The 16,609-nt window shown below is 47.5% G+C and overlaps 1 protein-coding gene across 6 annotated transcripts in view; it reads left to right on the top strand.

Annotated features, from left to right (window-relative positions):
* LOC6592208 (calmodulin-binding transcription activator 1) overlaps nt 1–15,972 on the top strand; it is a 34,116-nt gene extending 18,144 nt beyond the window's left edge. Inside the window, exons 4-21 of one of the 6 annotated variants that reach the window (XM_026987099.1) lie at nt 3,114–3,205; nt 6,713–6,780; nt 6,842–6,977; nt 7,999–8,070; nt 8,163–8,307; nt 8,367–8,422; nt 8,477–9,874; nt 9,945–10,988; nt 11,052–11,656; nt 11,722–11,835; nt 11,897–12,006; nt 12,137–12,265; nt 13,107–13,174; nt 13,241–14,028; nt 14,086–14,160; nt 14,253–14,280; nt 14,412–14,525; nt 14,594–14,658. In XM_026987099.1, coding sequence (XP_026842900.1) covers nt 3,114–3,205; nt 6,713–6,780; nt 6,842–6,977; nt 7,999–8,070; nt 8,163–8,307; nt 8,367–8,422; nt 8,477–9,874; nt 9,945–10,988; nt 11,052–11,656; nt 11,722–11,835; nt 11,897–12,006; nt 12,137–12,265; nt 13,107–13,174; nt 13,241–14,028; nt 14,086–14,160; nt 14,253–14,280; nt 14,412–14,525 — 5,042 coding nt within the window. In that variant the 3' untranslated portion in view covers nt 14,594–14,658. Of the gene's footprint in view, nt 1–3,113; nt 3,206–6,712; nt 6,781–6,841; nt 6,978–7,998; nt 8,071–8,162; nt 8,308–8,366; nt 8,423–8,476; nt 9,875–9,944; nt 10,989–11,051; nt 11,657–11,721; nt 11,836–11,896; nt 12,007–12,136; nt 12,266–13,106; nt 13,175–13,240; nt 14,029–14,085; nt 14,161–14,252; nt 14,281–14,411; nt 14,526–14,590 lie in introns of all 6 variants that reach the window. The other 5 variants (XM_026987098.1, XM_026987097.1, XM_026987096.1 and 2 more) reach the window with 5 other exon arrangements.
* Nucleotides 15,973–16,609: the final 637 nt, after the last annotated feature.

Genomic DNA, 16,609 nt, shown 5'->3' with positions numbered 1-16,609 from the left:
CCTCTCATGCGAGATAAAGAATTGCGTAGAGAACTCTTCTATATATTGTAGTTTTGGTTCTGGTTTTAGTTGTTGTTTTGGTGTCGTTTCGCAGACACTTTTAATGGCTTTTAATTGTGGCAAGAGCAAGAAATATATACAGAGAGAAAGAGAGAGAGAGTTCGGACTCTAAACAAAAGTAATTTCACACTCGCTGACTTTTCGGCGACGGCCGACCAAAGTGCAAAACAATTTTTCTTTTGTATGTTTTATAGGACCCAAAGAGCCCCAACCTACCCTACTCCACCCTTTTTGGAATGGCCCCGTTCCTGTTGCCATTTTTGGTGGGATATTTATTAGCCACAATTTGGCAGGCAGCAAAAATTGGCAGGTCTCTTTCGCTCCCCGGCCACCTGGCCACCTGGCTAGGCCTTTAAACGAAATCATAAAACGAAAATTTATTATTTATGCCAACTCTTTTGTGCTATTTGCCGTGTCAATTCGTGACTGTCCAGGACCAGGACATGGGCGAGGCCATCCATCGTCCAGCCCTCCCCAGAGTCCGCCTGCTGCCCCACCCTCCTCTTAAACTCTGCCAAATTATGAGAAAATCTTATGTAGCAAAGCGCATTTGTCACAATTAAGCGTTGGATAAAATTATGACTGGGGCTGGGAGGGAGACTCTTTCACTCCCTTCCTCTGCTAAATTTTTTTTTTTCGGTGCTTAAAATAATACAAAACCCAAAAGATGGGCGCCAGCTTGTAATACTCTTATACATAGATTGATGAAGGGTATTTACTAGAAGTAATTTGTATAGAAAAAGGCTCGTGATATAGGTCTACCGATTCAACCCGCTCTTCTTTAAGTCGGCAAAGCATCTTATGAAGTGAATACTATCCCCTGGCAGGGTATTACAAAGGGAAGCAAAAAGATGAAAGAGTCCCTGCCACGTTGACGTCGCCATCGACATAGTCGACATGGGACCGACTCTCTCTCTCTCTCTCTCTCTCCAGGCTCTGCCTTCATCTCCTCTCTCACCTGGGCGCTGAGCTGTGGCTGTGGTTTCGGTTTGTCTTCTCTTTTTTTGGCACTGCTCTGGCCCCTGGCTCTCAGTCTCTGACGCCCCTCCCGCAGGGCAGTCTATTATGATGGCGGGGCAACCGTCAGTTTTTGAAGCTTTTTGCCATGAAATATGCAAAGAGCAGTTAAAAAAACTTTTTATTTGTATTAATCAAACAGAGTTATTCCTTCCCCAGTCTCACTTCTTTCTCACTTTTGGAAACAATGGCAGCAACTGCATTATAAATAGGTGCAAAGGGTAGACTGTCGGAGGGAGACGGGACGGGATGGGACGGGCTGCCTGTGATTGTTTCGACATTTTTGACAATTATCGCTTGAGCATTTTTCAAAAGAGTGCACGTAAGTGTGGGGTGGGAGCGGGCGGCGACGGGGACCCAAGGCAGCGATGACAAATTAGTGTGGCCATAAAACTTGAGTGTGCGATCAAAGCAAACAATTTGTCGCCGATTCCCAGCCCCAGCCGCTGTGTCCTTTGGGTTCTCTGCCAAAACGTGAGCCATATACAAGAAATCGCATAAAGAACTACATACATACCAGTACTGCCACTACAATAACGACAACAAAATGCCCTGAAAAAGTAACTACATCAACGTCATCATTGTGTCCAAAGGGTAGAAAAGGAGAAGGAGGAGTGACGCCTTAAATTCTGCTCTCGCTAGAGATGTGTGCGTGATTTTAGACAATTTATGTGCGTGAAACGTGAGTGCAGTGGATCACAGCCACGTGATCCATAACACGTGACTCTCTTGCTTTTATCTCAAATACGAACAAGCTTGTGAAGAAGAATCTGAGAGAGGAATCTTTGCAGTGATGCAATGGAACTAAAGAGCATGATGAAATTATACAAGGTGGTCCGCTTACTCTCTTTCGGGTCTTGTTTTACGCTCAGCACTATTGAGAGTGCTTTGGCGTGATTTTCGAAGAGAGAGATCAAAAAAGACCCGCGGTAGTGGACCAGAAGAGCAATCTCTTTGATTTTTTGTACATTTTCACCCTGACCTGTGCCGCTCATCTCTAGTTCGTAGTTCGTATGTGTGTGTGTGTGTACGCTCACCTCTCGAAAAGGGGCGCCACGCCAACCCCACGCACTGTCTGTGCCCTTCTCCGAGTGGAGCTCCTGTGCCCCTTCCTTTCCCGCCCACCGCCAGCGTCTGGCGGCTTGCAATTTGGCAACACATTTTGGTTACGCGGCTCTGATCCGCCCCGTGTCGCTCCGCTGTGCACCGCTCTGGTCCGGGCCAAGAGTCGCTTCGAGCACTTTATATAAATTGTGTACAAATACTTTTTTATGGCTCTTCGAGTGCAACCTATTGGCTCGTTGATATACGACGAGTGAGCGGTGGAGAGAGAGAGCGTAATGGAGAGAGATGTCGCGTAGATGTGTCCGCTTTTATTACACATTTTTGCTAAATTACAGTTTGGCCGCAAAGTTTATGTACCCCACACCACACCACTCTCCTGCCACTGCCCCCTGCCCCTTGCCACTTGCCACTTGCCACCCCTTTGCCTAACCGAGTTGCGTGGCGTGGCATTTTAATAAACCAAAACTTGGTTTCGATTCGATTTACGGTTGCAAGCTCCATTAAGTGTGGGTAATTATTCAATGACGACTCAAAATCGGCAAACTTTTCCACGCATTCTCATAGACCATGCGAGAGGTGAGTGGGGAAAGGGGAGAGGATTGCCGGGAGAGAAGTTTCTTGGGATTTTGATAAATGGACAAATGGAGAAACTCGTTTATTAACGTTGACATTATAAGATTTCTTTCGCATTTTTTTTTGTGTGTCTCCGTCTCCACTATAAATCATCGCTGCTGCTCTCTAAACTGATTTACATTTTTGTCGCATTTATGAATGTCCGACAGTTGCACCTGTTGGGCGTCCCCAAAACAGGACGAGCGGAGGAAGAGATATGCAAAATTGATTTATAAAAGCCAAGTCGAGTGGAGTCCCGAGTCCGGAGTCCCGTGTCCCGAGACCGTGTCGCCTCTACTACCGCTTTCAGTGCATTTTCCACATCTTGTACTTATTTTTTTCCCCCAAACGTTTTACAGATGGCGAACCTATCAAACTACCCGACAATTTGGAGAGCCTGCCAAGAGCTGACAGTTTTCCATCACAGCGTCATCGTTGGAATACAAATGAGGTCAGTTCTAGTCCTAAATAAGTTGGTATTTGTGTTGTCTGTTCACTGTTTTCTGTTTTCTGCTTTCTGTTTCCTCCTTTTCCGTTTCTATTTGCATTTGATTGCACATAAAATTGTCGAAATGGGGGAAGCCAAGTGAAAGCCAGAAGGAAGTCCATGACTTGGCCGGGGCGGCACCCAAACGATCCGATCCAATCCGAGTGGACTTGGACGGAGACAGTTGACAGAGGCGGATGAGCCTGCCAGTCGTGGGCCTGGACACTTTGACAGCCTTCGAGGACGGTTTCCCCTTTTACTCTTGGGGCCACAGTGAAAGGTCTCTTGGGTGGAGCATCTTGGATCATTACTGCCGCCCTAGGGCTTTCATTCAAGGCAGTTTTCACTGTATTTCTATATGCAGATTAATGAGATGGCTTGCCAGTCTATTAGGGAGCCGTTCGCGAAGTTTTTATTGCGCCACAAACTATAATACAAACACGAGTTGAACGTGGATAGGACCAGGACCCCCTCGGATCCCCTCGGACCCCCTCTGACCACTGCACGTGCGATACACGCGTCGCCGAAAGTTCGCTTTCGCGTTTGTCCTTTTTCTGCGCGTTCCGTTCGGCTTGCAATAAAAGTTTTCACGGAAAATGGAAAACAGAAAATGCCTTGGGATGAGCTTGGCTTGTTGTTTTACTTGTGAATTAAGCGCAACCGCAAATATTCATTTGGACAGTTGTAAAGTTCCCGCTGTGGAGTGCTGGAAGCGGCATTTTACACACTCGCCCGACAAAGTTGACTAAATTAAAGGAAGCTGCCCGGGCGGCACAAAAGGAGGTTCGTAGCGAACCGAAATGTCGAATACCCTGGAGCAGAAAGAGTCTGGAGCCTGCAGAAAGCCCATTCTAGAACCCTGAAAGCAAATAACCCATGAATATCTGATATTATTATGTGTGTAGACAGTTGGACAGGATGACCAAGAGATGTGCCATATTTCTAAAGTATAAGAATAATATAGAAGGAAGACAACTATTTACAAATTTATTGTTAGTCCGTTTACTACTTCTATATATCCTCATCCATCTTTAGGCTCTTAATGCCAGTAAGGATTCTCTTCGCTCCTTTGCTAATGAACTAAAGAACTTCTTCTCGGAAAAAGAGCATTTTCAAGTTGATTAAAATAAAGTTTGCCAGCCAAAAACGGGAACAATCCCTGGCCAAACATCTGGACATGGACATGGCCAACTCCAGCACCAGTAGACCACCTCATGGACCCATGAACCCATGAACCCACCACCACCACCACCCTTACTGCATCAGCATGCAAAAATTACAAAATGTGGCCGTGTACCGGGCATAAATAAAATTACGCACGCTTATTTTAGTCCTGCTTACAGGCAAACGAGGAGGCCCACAGCAAACGGCAGTCAGGGCCCAAACCCTCCTCGGACTGTCGCTTTAACCACACAGTTTTAATTTGGCATTTAAGTAGCAGCCAGGGTGGGGGGACACAGAGCCACTCGACCCGGCTCATAAAGCAACTGCAAAAAATAATACGAGCAGCAACAACTACGCCACCAATGAGCCGTACTCTCCGTCCTGCCGTCCCTCCGTCCTTGTGTGTGTCTGTGTGTGGTTGGAAAAGGCGCAGCTTAAAAATCAAAAAGTTAAATTGATAATGAGTCGCAATTTTATTTGCATTTTTCTGTGTGACCCCCAGATGTACATACTGGTACACTTCTGCATCGGTCAGCCCAGGGGCCACGACACTGACTGGAAGTGATTAAGTGGCCATGGAGGCAGCTCCTAAGGCTTACGTTTCGGAGAGCTAGTAAGAGATCCTTTTAGGGGGCTCCATGGTGTTCCACTTTGTTATTTTTAGGCTGTTATTTAAAAAGTGATCGCACTTTATTCAATCCAAGCTTACGTTTTAATCGATAGTTGCACACATCGATACATTGCTGTGCTATCATATCGGTGTTCTGTATTAAAAGTTTAACGATCAAGCTTTTAAAGAGGAATATCCTACAAGGGGTTTTCCACCTTTGGGGAAATGTTCTTAGATTTCAAAACCTTCAAACAGCATTAAGGATTTTGTTATTTGCTTTTTTTGGATTCTGCTTTAACTATTGAACCCCTTTCTTTCCCTTTCTAATTGTTGTCCTGTCCGATTCGGTGGATGCTTCGTTTGGGTTCTCCACTCGGGTGAAAGTGTTGAAAGGTCGCCTGAGTAGAGCCCATGGCCACGCCCATATGTACATGTCTAGGTTTGCGGGGGGCATCAATTTTTAATGCTTCGCCTCCTCAAAGTTCCGAGGCCTGTTCCTCCGCGTATGTGCCTCGAATTCATCATAAAAAGCAGAGAGATGCCAGAGTTTGGGAAGCAGTTTGGAGTAGGTCGCTGGAGCCATGCATAAATAACCAACACACACATCCATCTATATCTACGAGTATCTTTCTATCTTTGCCTTATGGCATCCAAAAGGGCCAAGTCAGAGGCAATTTTGGCCAAAATGCAAACGTTTGCCACTTGACAAACACGCGCCTGTGATTTGCCCCAACTCCGCCCTAGCCTTGGGGGTTCCCCCTTCGTGTGTGTGTGTGTGTGTGTGTGTGTGTGCATACAATTTTTATGACACTCGCAAATGTTGCGATTTCTTCCGCCAACTGACATATGGAAAATGTTTTGCTGCACAGCTGAGGATGGCTCCAGAGGAGCCCCATCCTGCTCGAAGGATGGATGAATGAATGAATGAATAGATGGATGGCCACTTTGCATTATTCATGCAACGTCAAGGGAAGCAAACAAATTGATAACTTTATCGGCAAAACATGCAATGAAAAGTCAAGTCCAAATGGTCCAAAAAATCCAAATTCCCTGTGAACTTTCGCTGGCTGTTGTGTGATTTGCATTTGAATGGCATCCTCTCCTGCCTTCCTCCAGCTTCTGTCTCCGCGTCCATGGCCCTTCAGCGACTGCTTTCCTTCCTTCCAGCTTATCAGGGCAGAGGGAGGGAGCAGGCAGAGCATTTCAAATATGCACACAAATTGCACTCGGGATGCGTCTGTGCCACTTGGTGGTTCCTGGCCTGGCCAGCTCGGTTAAGTGTCAACTGCCGGGGCGACACCTGTAAATTGTGGTTAACACTTTGCACCCTTCCTCCGGGTACTCCTGGTACTCCGGGTGCTCCTGCTCCTCTTCCTGCCTTGTGGCAGTGTCCGCTTTGCGGTCAAATGAAATTTCTAAAATGTTTTCCTTTGTTTTATGGCGCAGAAATCCCTTCTGCTCTTTTTCTAGAGTTTAACGGAGGAAATGCCGCGAGTGCCGTGACTGGGCAGCGTAGCATTTTGGCCATTAAGTCAGGAAATTGTTAGCACGTTAGTTAAAGGGGCCAGTTCAGGCGGAGAGCGGATAGTGGATAACTTTTACCCAGAGATGTTAAGACTCGTGTTTCGTATCTCTGGATATTTCCATTAACGTACCATATTCGAGATCAGCAAATAAATACAGTGTATATTTTCCAGGAAATTGCTGCGATTCTTATCAGCTTTGACAAGCACTGCGAGTGGCAGTCCAAGGAGGTCCGAACCAGGTGAGTCACTGGCCACTGGACCCCATCGCCCCCCTTCATTTTTGAACATCTTTTATCGCAGACCCAAGAGCGGATCCCTGCTGCTGTACTCGCGGAAGAAGGTGCGCTATCGCCGCGACGGCTATTGCTGGAAGAAGCGCAAGGATGGCAAGACGACGCGCGAGGATCACATGAAACTGAAAGTACAAGGCACGGAGGTGAGTCGCCAGTCACCAGGGGCGCACAATTAGGCAATTAGTCTCAAGTCATTGGCATCGTTTGTCAAAGGGCAGCAGCAAGGGCATTCCACGGGTGGTCCTCCTTCTGGGTGACCGTATGAGTTATGATTTCCCGCCGGAAGTAGACAGAAAACTGACGGTGTCCGTCGTCGCTCCCGTTGCAAGGGTTGCCCAAAGGCGTCGCCCGCTGCCTGCTAATGAAATAAGCCCTGCCAAGGGTTAAGCTTATTTATAATGTCTGAAGGATGTCCGTCCGTCCGTCCGTCTATCGCTATCTCATTCGACTTTCCCCCTATTAGAGAAACATAAAAACATTTGGCAATTTCACGCCAATTTTTTCCTCCACTTTTCTTGAGTTTTTCTTCGTTTTTTTTTGGGTTTTTGGTTCTTTGCTGCTTGTTTTAATTTTTATTCTTAAAACATTTGCTAGTAAAAGTGGCAGTGCTGAGATTTATGCAGTTGGCAGAGCTAGCGGGGGGCCGTCTCCTTACATGATAACCGAAGCGAAGCCCAGGCGTTGGGGCAGGGTCGGCCCGCCGCCAAGAGAAAACAGAAGAAGTCAGCGGCATATCGCGGACAACGAGAGCCAACAAATTTATCAGCGGGAATAGAAAAAAAAAGTTTACAAAAACTAAAAAAAAACAACAAAGAACAAATAGACAAAAAATTAAGAGGCAAAGGGAACTCCAGAGAACAAGAAAAATGCGCAACGAAGTGCTTTACAAGTCGGGGAAAACCTTTTCCTTCTGGGCTCTGATTTTTGGCACTTACCGAATCCGTATCCGTATCCGTATCCGAGTCGATGTGGAAGACATGGCAACGCTGTGGCGCCCCCCCGCTATCGTGGGCGGTTGGTAATTTAATTTGAGCTCCGTTTTTATGTTTTCCAATTAAATGGATTCGCTCCCAGCAGGAGGCATGTTTTATGCTCTTGTTTTGATAAATTGAATTCCCTTCGATCTGCCTCACGAATCTCCGCTGCTCCTCCCCTCGTCCACAGTGCATCTACGGCTGTTATGTACACTCGGCCATATTGCCCACGTTCCATCGCAGATGTTACTGGCTGTTGCAGGTAAGTGGGGGAGTGCTCCCATCATCCCCATTCCCATTCCAATTCCCCAACTAAAACCCTTCGTTTGCTGTCTTCGGTTCTACACAAAACAGAATCCGGACATTGTTTTGGTGCACTATCTGAATGTGCCGTATCCGGATGATAATAAAATGGCAGTGATTGCCCCCAGCATCACCCTGTGGGGCGACAAGAAAGAGTGGACCAAGGAGGAGCTGGTCAGCCAGCTGAAGCCGATGCGTGAGTAGAGGCAATGCTTAGTCTTTCGATTGGTAATCCATTCCCCCCCCCCCTTCCAGTCTCCACAGTCAACTCCGATGATGACTCCGACTCGGGCAACGACATTGAGATATCGGTAAGTAGATCACCGTCTAGATTGGAGTTCCAGCTCATTTTTTCCTCCCCGTAGACGGCCGAGACCGTGGAGTCGATTGTGTGCCAGCTGATGGAGAAGCAGCGCTTGTCCCGCCAGGCGGCCCTCGTCAAGCAGCTCGACTGCGGCTGCGGGGACTCGGGCTGTGCCGACGGCAAGACCTGCACGCATCCCGTGATGCGGCGCACGGGCGGCATCATCAAGTCCGCGGTGGCCACATCGGCCTCAGAGAAGCGACTCAACGAGGGGGCCTTCAACGGCGGCACGCCCAATGTGGTGGTGGCCAGCAAGCTATACTCCCGCTGGGCGGAGCGGCCGCGCCAGCGCAACGATGGCATGCACCTGGACAACCCGCACGCACAGTTCCACAATGCCACGCAACAGCTGCCCCAGGAATCGGCCATCAAGTTTCAGATCATTCCTCCTCAACAGCAGCAGCAACAACAGCAACAGCAGACGGGACATGGCGATGGCAGCTATCAGCAGCAATATCGTGGTGCCAATCAGATGCTGGCCGCAAGAAGCAATCTGGTGATGCAGCAACAACAGCAACAGCAGCAGCAATATCACCAGCAACAGCAGCAACACTTGAGTCTGCAACGATTCGTGGCCAGTCAGAGCCAAAATTCGGCTCATTTGAATCAGCATCATCATCGCCTGCAAATTGCTAATACAACAATCACGGCCACAGCCAGAGATCCTTCCACAACAGTAGCAGCAGCAGCAACAGCAGCATCGGTAGCATCGGCATCAGCAGCAGGAGGAGGCTCCGTCTTAAATGGAATGGATACGGAACTAATTGAAATCCAAAGCCACATGACTGCAAACAAAATCACTAGCTCCGTCAGCAGCAATGGCAATGGCAGCGGCAGCAATTCCAGTGCCAGTGCCAAGCAATTAGCAGCTCAAACGAACAACGAATTAAATGTCGTAAATAATAACGACCCCAGCAACAATAACTTTATGTACAATCAACAACAGCAGCAACTGAATACTTCCAGCAACAGCAACAACACACAGCAGCAGCAGCAGCAGCAACATTATTATAAATTGCAACAGACATCAGCAACCCCAAACAGTGGCCAACTCCAACTCCAAAATCAAACACAAACACAAACCCCAACCCTTGTCCAACCCCCTGTTGAGGCCATGTGTATGTCACCTGAGCATCGCAGCGGCAGCAGCAGCAGCAGCAACAACAATACGGCCTCAACGTCTTCCGCTGTCAACAGTCATAACACCTCCCCCTCCACAGCCATAGCCACAACCACGTCCATGGCCGCATCTATATCTATATCCACATCTACGTCCGGCACATCGTCCACCTCGAGTTCCTTACAATCGATTATCGATGGCAATCAGCAGCAACAAATTACTACGACATCGACGGCAGCAACTTGTGATAATTTAATGAGCGCCAATGCGCTCACTGAGGTGAGTACAAACCGCAAAATCGCCTGCACTTAGTGTATTTATGTTGATTAAATTCAAACTTATTTGACAGCTGAATGGAGGGAGCAGCAGCAGCAGCAACAATCAGGCCACAGATGGCCACAACAAGAGTCAATCGCAATCTCAGCCTCAAACTCTGAGCCAAAATGGTTGTGCAACATTCAGTGCTTCCAGTGATAATAGCAGCCAAATTAGCGCCAGCGACGAGAGTAGCAGCTTTGGGGCCAACAATCAGAACAACAGCATACACAGCATCCACAGCAGCCAAAGCAGCAGCAGTAACAGCAGTGAGGACGAGCCCCAGGCGGGCAATGCTGCCGAGACCCTGAGCTTCTTCAACGAAACCCTGGATCTATCCCATGAGGATATTCAACGTACACTGATAGCCAATATGCAGCCGTACAATACGGCTGCAGGCGAAGCAGCCACGACAACGATAGAACCTTTGGCAACAAACGGCAGCCACAGTAGCAGCAACAGCAATGGCAATCCTCAAGAAGTGGAGAAGAAACCTTCAGTCGGCCAGGAAGTCGAAGCCGAACCTGAGGAGGATGACACAGACGATGTGTTTGCCAACCTGGATGCCTTCGATATGCTCGTGGAGTTCCCCGAGCTGGATCTGGATGATAAGCAGGCCCTGAACAACACGGCCTTGGAGCAGGGCTCCTATCTGGGACAGGCGGCCGCCCAAACGCAGCAGCCCCGCAAGATCCACAACATCTGCGACTTCAGTCCGGAGTGGTCGTACACCGAGGGCGGAGTCAAGGTACTTGTGGCCGGACCCTGGACGAGCAGCAATGGTGCTGGCGCCTACACGGTGCTCTTCGATGCCCAGCCCGTGCCCACGCAGATGGTGCAGGAGGGAGTGCTCCGTTGCTACTGTCCTGCCCACGAGGCGGGCTTTGTGACGCTCCAGGTGGCCTGCGGCGGCTTTCTCGTGTCCAATTCGGTCATGTTCGAGTACAAGCTGTCGCTGCTGGCCGATGCCCCGTTCGATGCGAGCAGCTCCAACGATTGCCTGTACAAATTCACGCTGCTCAATCGCCTCTCGACCATTGATGACAAGTTGCAGCTGAAGACGGAGCAGGAGCCGACGGTGTGTTCGATCTACAGATGGTTTTACAACTGTATTCCAACTGAATTCCTCTCTTCTTTGCAGACGGACCACACGGCTCTCTATCTGGAGCCGAACTTTGAGGAGAAGCTGGTCGCGTACTGCCACAGGCTGACGAAGCATGCCTGGAGCATGCCCAGCACAGTGGCCAGCTGGAGCGTGGGCCTGCGGGGCATGACGCTGCTGCATCTGGCCGCCGCCTTGGGCTATGCCAAGCTGGTAGGCGCCATGCTCAATTGGCGGGCGGAGAATCCACATATCATACTCGAAACGGAGCTGGACGCCCTCAGTCAGGATGTGTACGGTTTCACGCCGCTCGCCTGGTCCTGTGTGCGTGGCCATGTGGAGTGTTCCCTGCTGCTCTACAAGTGGAATCACAATGCGCTGAAGATCAAGACGCAGAGCCAGCAAACGGCCCTGGATTTGGCCAACCTGAAGGGGCACAAACATCTCCTGGCCCAGATATTTCGACTGGAGAAGGAGCGCTGCCGCAAGCCGCACTTGCGCGGCGGCCTGGCCAATCTTTCAATGAACCTAGGCGTTGAAACGGAAGCGGAGGAGTCGCAGCCGCAGACCTACAACAGCTTTGACCTGGAGATACTCCAAAGAAAGCACGATGGCGTCTTTCTCAGACCTGGGGCAGTGCATAGGTTAGTCGTCCAGCCTCTTAAATTTCAGTCAGCGTCACGTCAACCATTTCTCTGTGCTTCTCTAGCAATCAAAGTCCTCCCAACAATGGCAGCAGGTACTCCAAGCGCTCTTCCATAGACAGCGGCATCAACATGGACATACGCAGCAAGTCAGGCAAGTCCCTGGCCAGGCTGCACAGGTAATGTAGCCGCAATGTACCCTCGCATTCACTGACCGTATACGATTCCCTTTCATCGCAGCAACTTTGAGGGGCACGACAGCTATGCATTGGGAGTGGACTCGCCGCTGGATACGCTGACTGGGACCAATTGCCTGCTCTCGCCGCTGCGTAAAATGGATTTCGCCCTGTGTAAGTTTCTGGGATCCCCATGATCCCGTGCATGATCAAATGATCAAACGATCCGATGTGGTGCTTGGTTGATACTTGCAAAAACAGAAATGCTCAATGTGAAAATGTTTTCGGTAAATTCTAAAACTAGGCGAGGTATCCACGGGCGAGTCGAGCCCCATACACGACAAAGACATCGATGGCGATGACACCTCGACGAGCGCCACCGATGTGACCATAGGCAATGACCTGGCCCTGGCCCTGGCCGATGCAGTTGTAGGTCAGTGATGGCAGAGAGGCTTCTGCTTCTCTCCGGCTTTCTCTCGCTCTCTCCCACTCACCCGTACTTAATCCGTATCGTATTGTAGCTAAAACGTACTAACCAACAAAACCATGTGGGGATGTGTATGGGGGATGGGGGATGGGAATCTATGGGGCTATCGATGTTGTTCATATTGTTGTTGCTGTTTGTTGTTGCATAGGTGTATCTATAAATATATATGTATTTGTATATGTGTATGTATTGTGGAGCTCGTTTAATCAATGTACTCGTAAATGTTCGTTATTAATATTGGTTTCTGGTTTCTGGTTGCCTTTGCTGGTGCACACGTCCATGCGTCGCGCTCTAGCGGACTAGAACTAAACCCTTAACTAAATGTGCGTTTATATCGATGTCTATATAATATAATCAACCAATTACAAACTATAAACTGATAAACTGACAAACTGACAAGCTGAAAAGCTGACAAACACTCGCTCGCCTTCCGCATAATCAGCCACGAATTGATCGTTGTAAATATTACTACTACATCTATCGAAATGTGTTTGTATGTATGTAAATAGCTAGACATTAACACACACAAACACAGACACACACACAACGGATTGCTTGTCGGTGTATATTATAATAAATATTAATAATACTATTAATGTACTTAAATATTGTCCAAGCATTTGGAAATAGAGTTGGGCCCTCCTGCTTAGCATAGTATAGTATTTTATGTACTTGGCGAAAAGGGCCCAACTCTGTTCAGTAGACTCGTTTGCCATGTCTCTGCATTTGTATATATTCGAGTAAACTGCCAACAACTATTGATAACTGGATACTGGAATGCTTTCAGGGGACTCGGATGCCAAAGTGCTGACCCTGGCCGAACACATTATAGCAGCAATGCCAGAGCGCATCAAAGTGAGTTTAAGCCAGCGGATTACCTATCAGCTTCGATTGAGAAAAACGATCCAAAAACATTTACAGAATGAAGCCGATGAAATGATGGTGCTGGGCAGCCCCTTGACTGAGCCACTGACCTCGGAGTCCTCGGCCCTGACAGACAGCTTTATGGATCCCCTGCTGGACTCGCTTCCCAATACGCATTTCGACAGCGACTTCAACTTCGACTTCCACGACCACAGCTATCGGTACCACGATGTGAGCACTCCCTGCTCCAGCCTGAGTCCCGCCAGCTCGGGGCCGCTGCAGTCGCCGGCCAGCTACTCCATACTGGGCACAGATCCGTCTGTCAGCTCGCCCAGTCCGCCGCCGTCGACCAAGCAGCTGACCGAGTTCCTGCACGCCTCCAGCCTGTCGCAGTATCCGTTCGAGGCGGACTTCTCCAAGCTGACGCTGACCGACACGGAGCAGCGGGAGCTGTACGAGGCGGCCAAGTGCATACAGAAGGCCTACCGCTCGTACAAGGGCCGGCAGAAGCTCGAGGAGCAGAACAAAGAGCGCACTGCCGCCATTGTCATCCAGAACTATTACAGGCGGTACAAGCAGTACGCCTATTACAGGCAGATGACCAACGCCGCCCTGGTCATCCAGCATGGCTATCGTTCCTATCGAAAGAACAAACGCTTCAAGAAGAGCGGCCTGGGCCAGGGCATGGCAGGGGGCAGCGATCACGGCAGCGTCAGCAGCAACTCTCAGTGCCTGTCCAGCTTCTACGACCACTACAAGCAGGATCAGCAGCAGCTGCAGCAGCAGCATGAGATGGGCTCGCAGCCGAGCACGCCCAAGGAAACCAGTCCCTCGGGTCCCTTGAAGTGAGTGTGGAGCCACAAATTGAATCATTCTGTACTCATTCGAATGGCATTTTGCAGACGAACATACTCGCAGTCCACCCAGAATCAAGCTGCCAGGAAGATCCAACAGTTCATGAGACAATCACGCATCAAGTAAGTTAATCAATTAGTCGCTAGATATCGTACTATATAGTAGATGTAGGATAACCATAAGCTAACTCTTGGGTACTGTAATTGCACGCAAGCATTTGGGATGCCAATTTGACGACTTTGGTAAGACGGCGCTGAGACGAGTATTATTTAACGAACAGTATTATTTTTAAACACATTTTATTTGTTATTTAACATTGCTAGTATGTTGTGAGGCTTACTAATGGCTTTTCTCCTTTCCCACACGCACACAGACTACAGAGAGAGCGAGCCGAAAAAGAGAAGCTGGTGCACCAACGCAGGGCGGAATACCTTCAAAACTTGCAGTATCAAGGGCAGCAGGAAATCTTGGCTTGCCTAGAAAATAAGTGAGTCCCATCCCCATCCAGTATGACCATCCAGTAATGTCTCTTAATCTCTAAACCCTTTGCAGCAGTTCTGCCCAGAGCAGTGGCAGCAACACCTATACGAACAGCATCAACAATCTACAATCCAATCAGTGAGGGTAAACTGAGTGAATTTTTAACATAGGAACGGGCTACAACAGGCCACCGCGTTCCATAAGAATTTATGAATAGCTTTAACAACTGAGTGAAACGTTTCTACTTTCGTATTTATTTTCGATTAGACTACAATCCCGAGCACCTCTGTAGTAGAACTCTGCTTCCAGCTCAACTCTCTCTCTCTTTCTCTCTCTATCTATGACTATCACTCAATTATTAGAAAGAACTACCTGCACTTTGATTCATTTGCGTAACGAATTTTAAACTTTGAAAAACTGATTTCGAAATGAACTTAGACTAGGTTAGTGGTTTTTACATAAGAGTACTACGTATTACTTAACATAATCTTAACTGAAAATCGAAAATCGAACCGAACTCCAGGGAGATGATGAGAGCACACAATTTTTCCATTTGTCAACTCGAAAGAACTTATTACCGAAGCCTTTGAAAAACTTTTTAACTCCAATTGTAGTGGAAACCGTAGTCTACAGTATATATATACACACATACATACATACATATTATATACAATGAACCTAAATCAATATAACTATTAGCAAGTGTATGCGCCTATATAGTTACATTTTGTATATACTATAGATACGCCCAACTAACTAAATTCTAGTCTATTTTATCGTACTACTACCAAGCAAAGCTATGCAATGTCTCTGAAGGCAAACAGCGTACCCGAACCCGAGCCCAAGCCCCAATCCAGATTAATCCAACATTAATCATCGACTAAACTACGTTAGATAGCCAGTTAACTAGTCGCTACGCTAACTGCTCTTTAGGTCTAAGACTATGGACTCCACCGTAGAGTTCGCAAATGTTGTTGCTGATTTCTAAAATCAGAGTAGAGTTTGGAGTGCGCAGCAGCTGCAAATCTACGCGCCTACGGTCGTATATATATCATGTTTCAAACAAAGCAAAACTAATCTTATTTCCCTCACGCAAGTACTTAAAGCTATGTCCTAATTTATGTGACTACTTCGCTTAGTCTAAGCCTAGTAAATGATAGAATAGAACAAACTTAGAGATAACCTTGTTAAGCTCCTTGGATGATGACTTAAGCTGACCCAGACTCGATCCGGCAAACACGGAAGGAGGAGGGACTGGACGGGACGTCCTGTTGGTATGGTTGAAATCTCAGTCTCAACTTTCTGCTGCCTCAACTGGTTGATCCTCGATCTATAATTGCTTGAAGACGACACAGCCAAAAACCCAACACCGAAAACCGGAAAACCGAAAAACCAAAAGCAAGAGAGAAAAGTTTTTAAACTAAATGTAACAATAAATGAATTTTTGTAAATTATTTTTGTCCGTCCACATTGTTAGCTTTCATAACATACCAACAAAAGCATATATACTTACAAATATACACCAAACAAATATATACATACCTATATAGAGAATGAACCGATACTGATCTGAAAGGCGGCAATCTGATGCAATGAAACAATTTTTAAGAACCGTTCAAGTTTGAATAATTAACCAATAAACCAAGAACAAAAACTAATCTAATGTACAGACACCAAATGTAAAACTACGGAAAGTTCAGAAGAAAGAGCAGAAGACCTCCGAAAAGCCCGACTTGCTGCAGCGAATGCAACTGCCACTGCGAGAGTCTGCAGGGCAGGGCAGGGCAGGGCTGGGTCTACTCTACCACATTGTTAACTATTCAACTAAAAAAAAACTATTATACTTAATTCGCACTCTAACAACTACTCAACGGAACTTTGATTGCATTTTTCTCTTACTTAACTTAACTTATACATAGATCTGATCAACTCAACTGATTCGGAAACTGAAATGAAGACTAAATACGATTTCACTACTCAACTGACTTAAGAATTGCAATCAATTTTGTTAACTTGCTTAGGCAGTGTGTTAGACATGTGACAAAACAGCAGCTAAAAACGAAACTACAAATGAAATCGATATCTAATTAA

This window comes from Drosophila persimilis, unplaced genomic scaffold (assembly GCF_003286085.1).
Source record: "Drosophila persimilis strain 14011-0111.01,24,50 unplaced genomic scaffold, DperRS2 tig00000002-arrow-pilon, whole genome shotgun sequence".
NCBI lineage: Eukaryota > Metazoa > Arthropoda > Insecta > Diptera > Drosophilidae > Drosophila > Drosophila persimilis.
The sequence above is the reverse complement of the archived record's forward strand: the minus strand, read 5'-3'. Positions and strand labels throughout refer to the sequence as shown.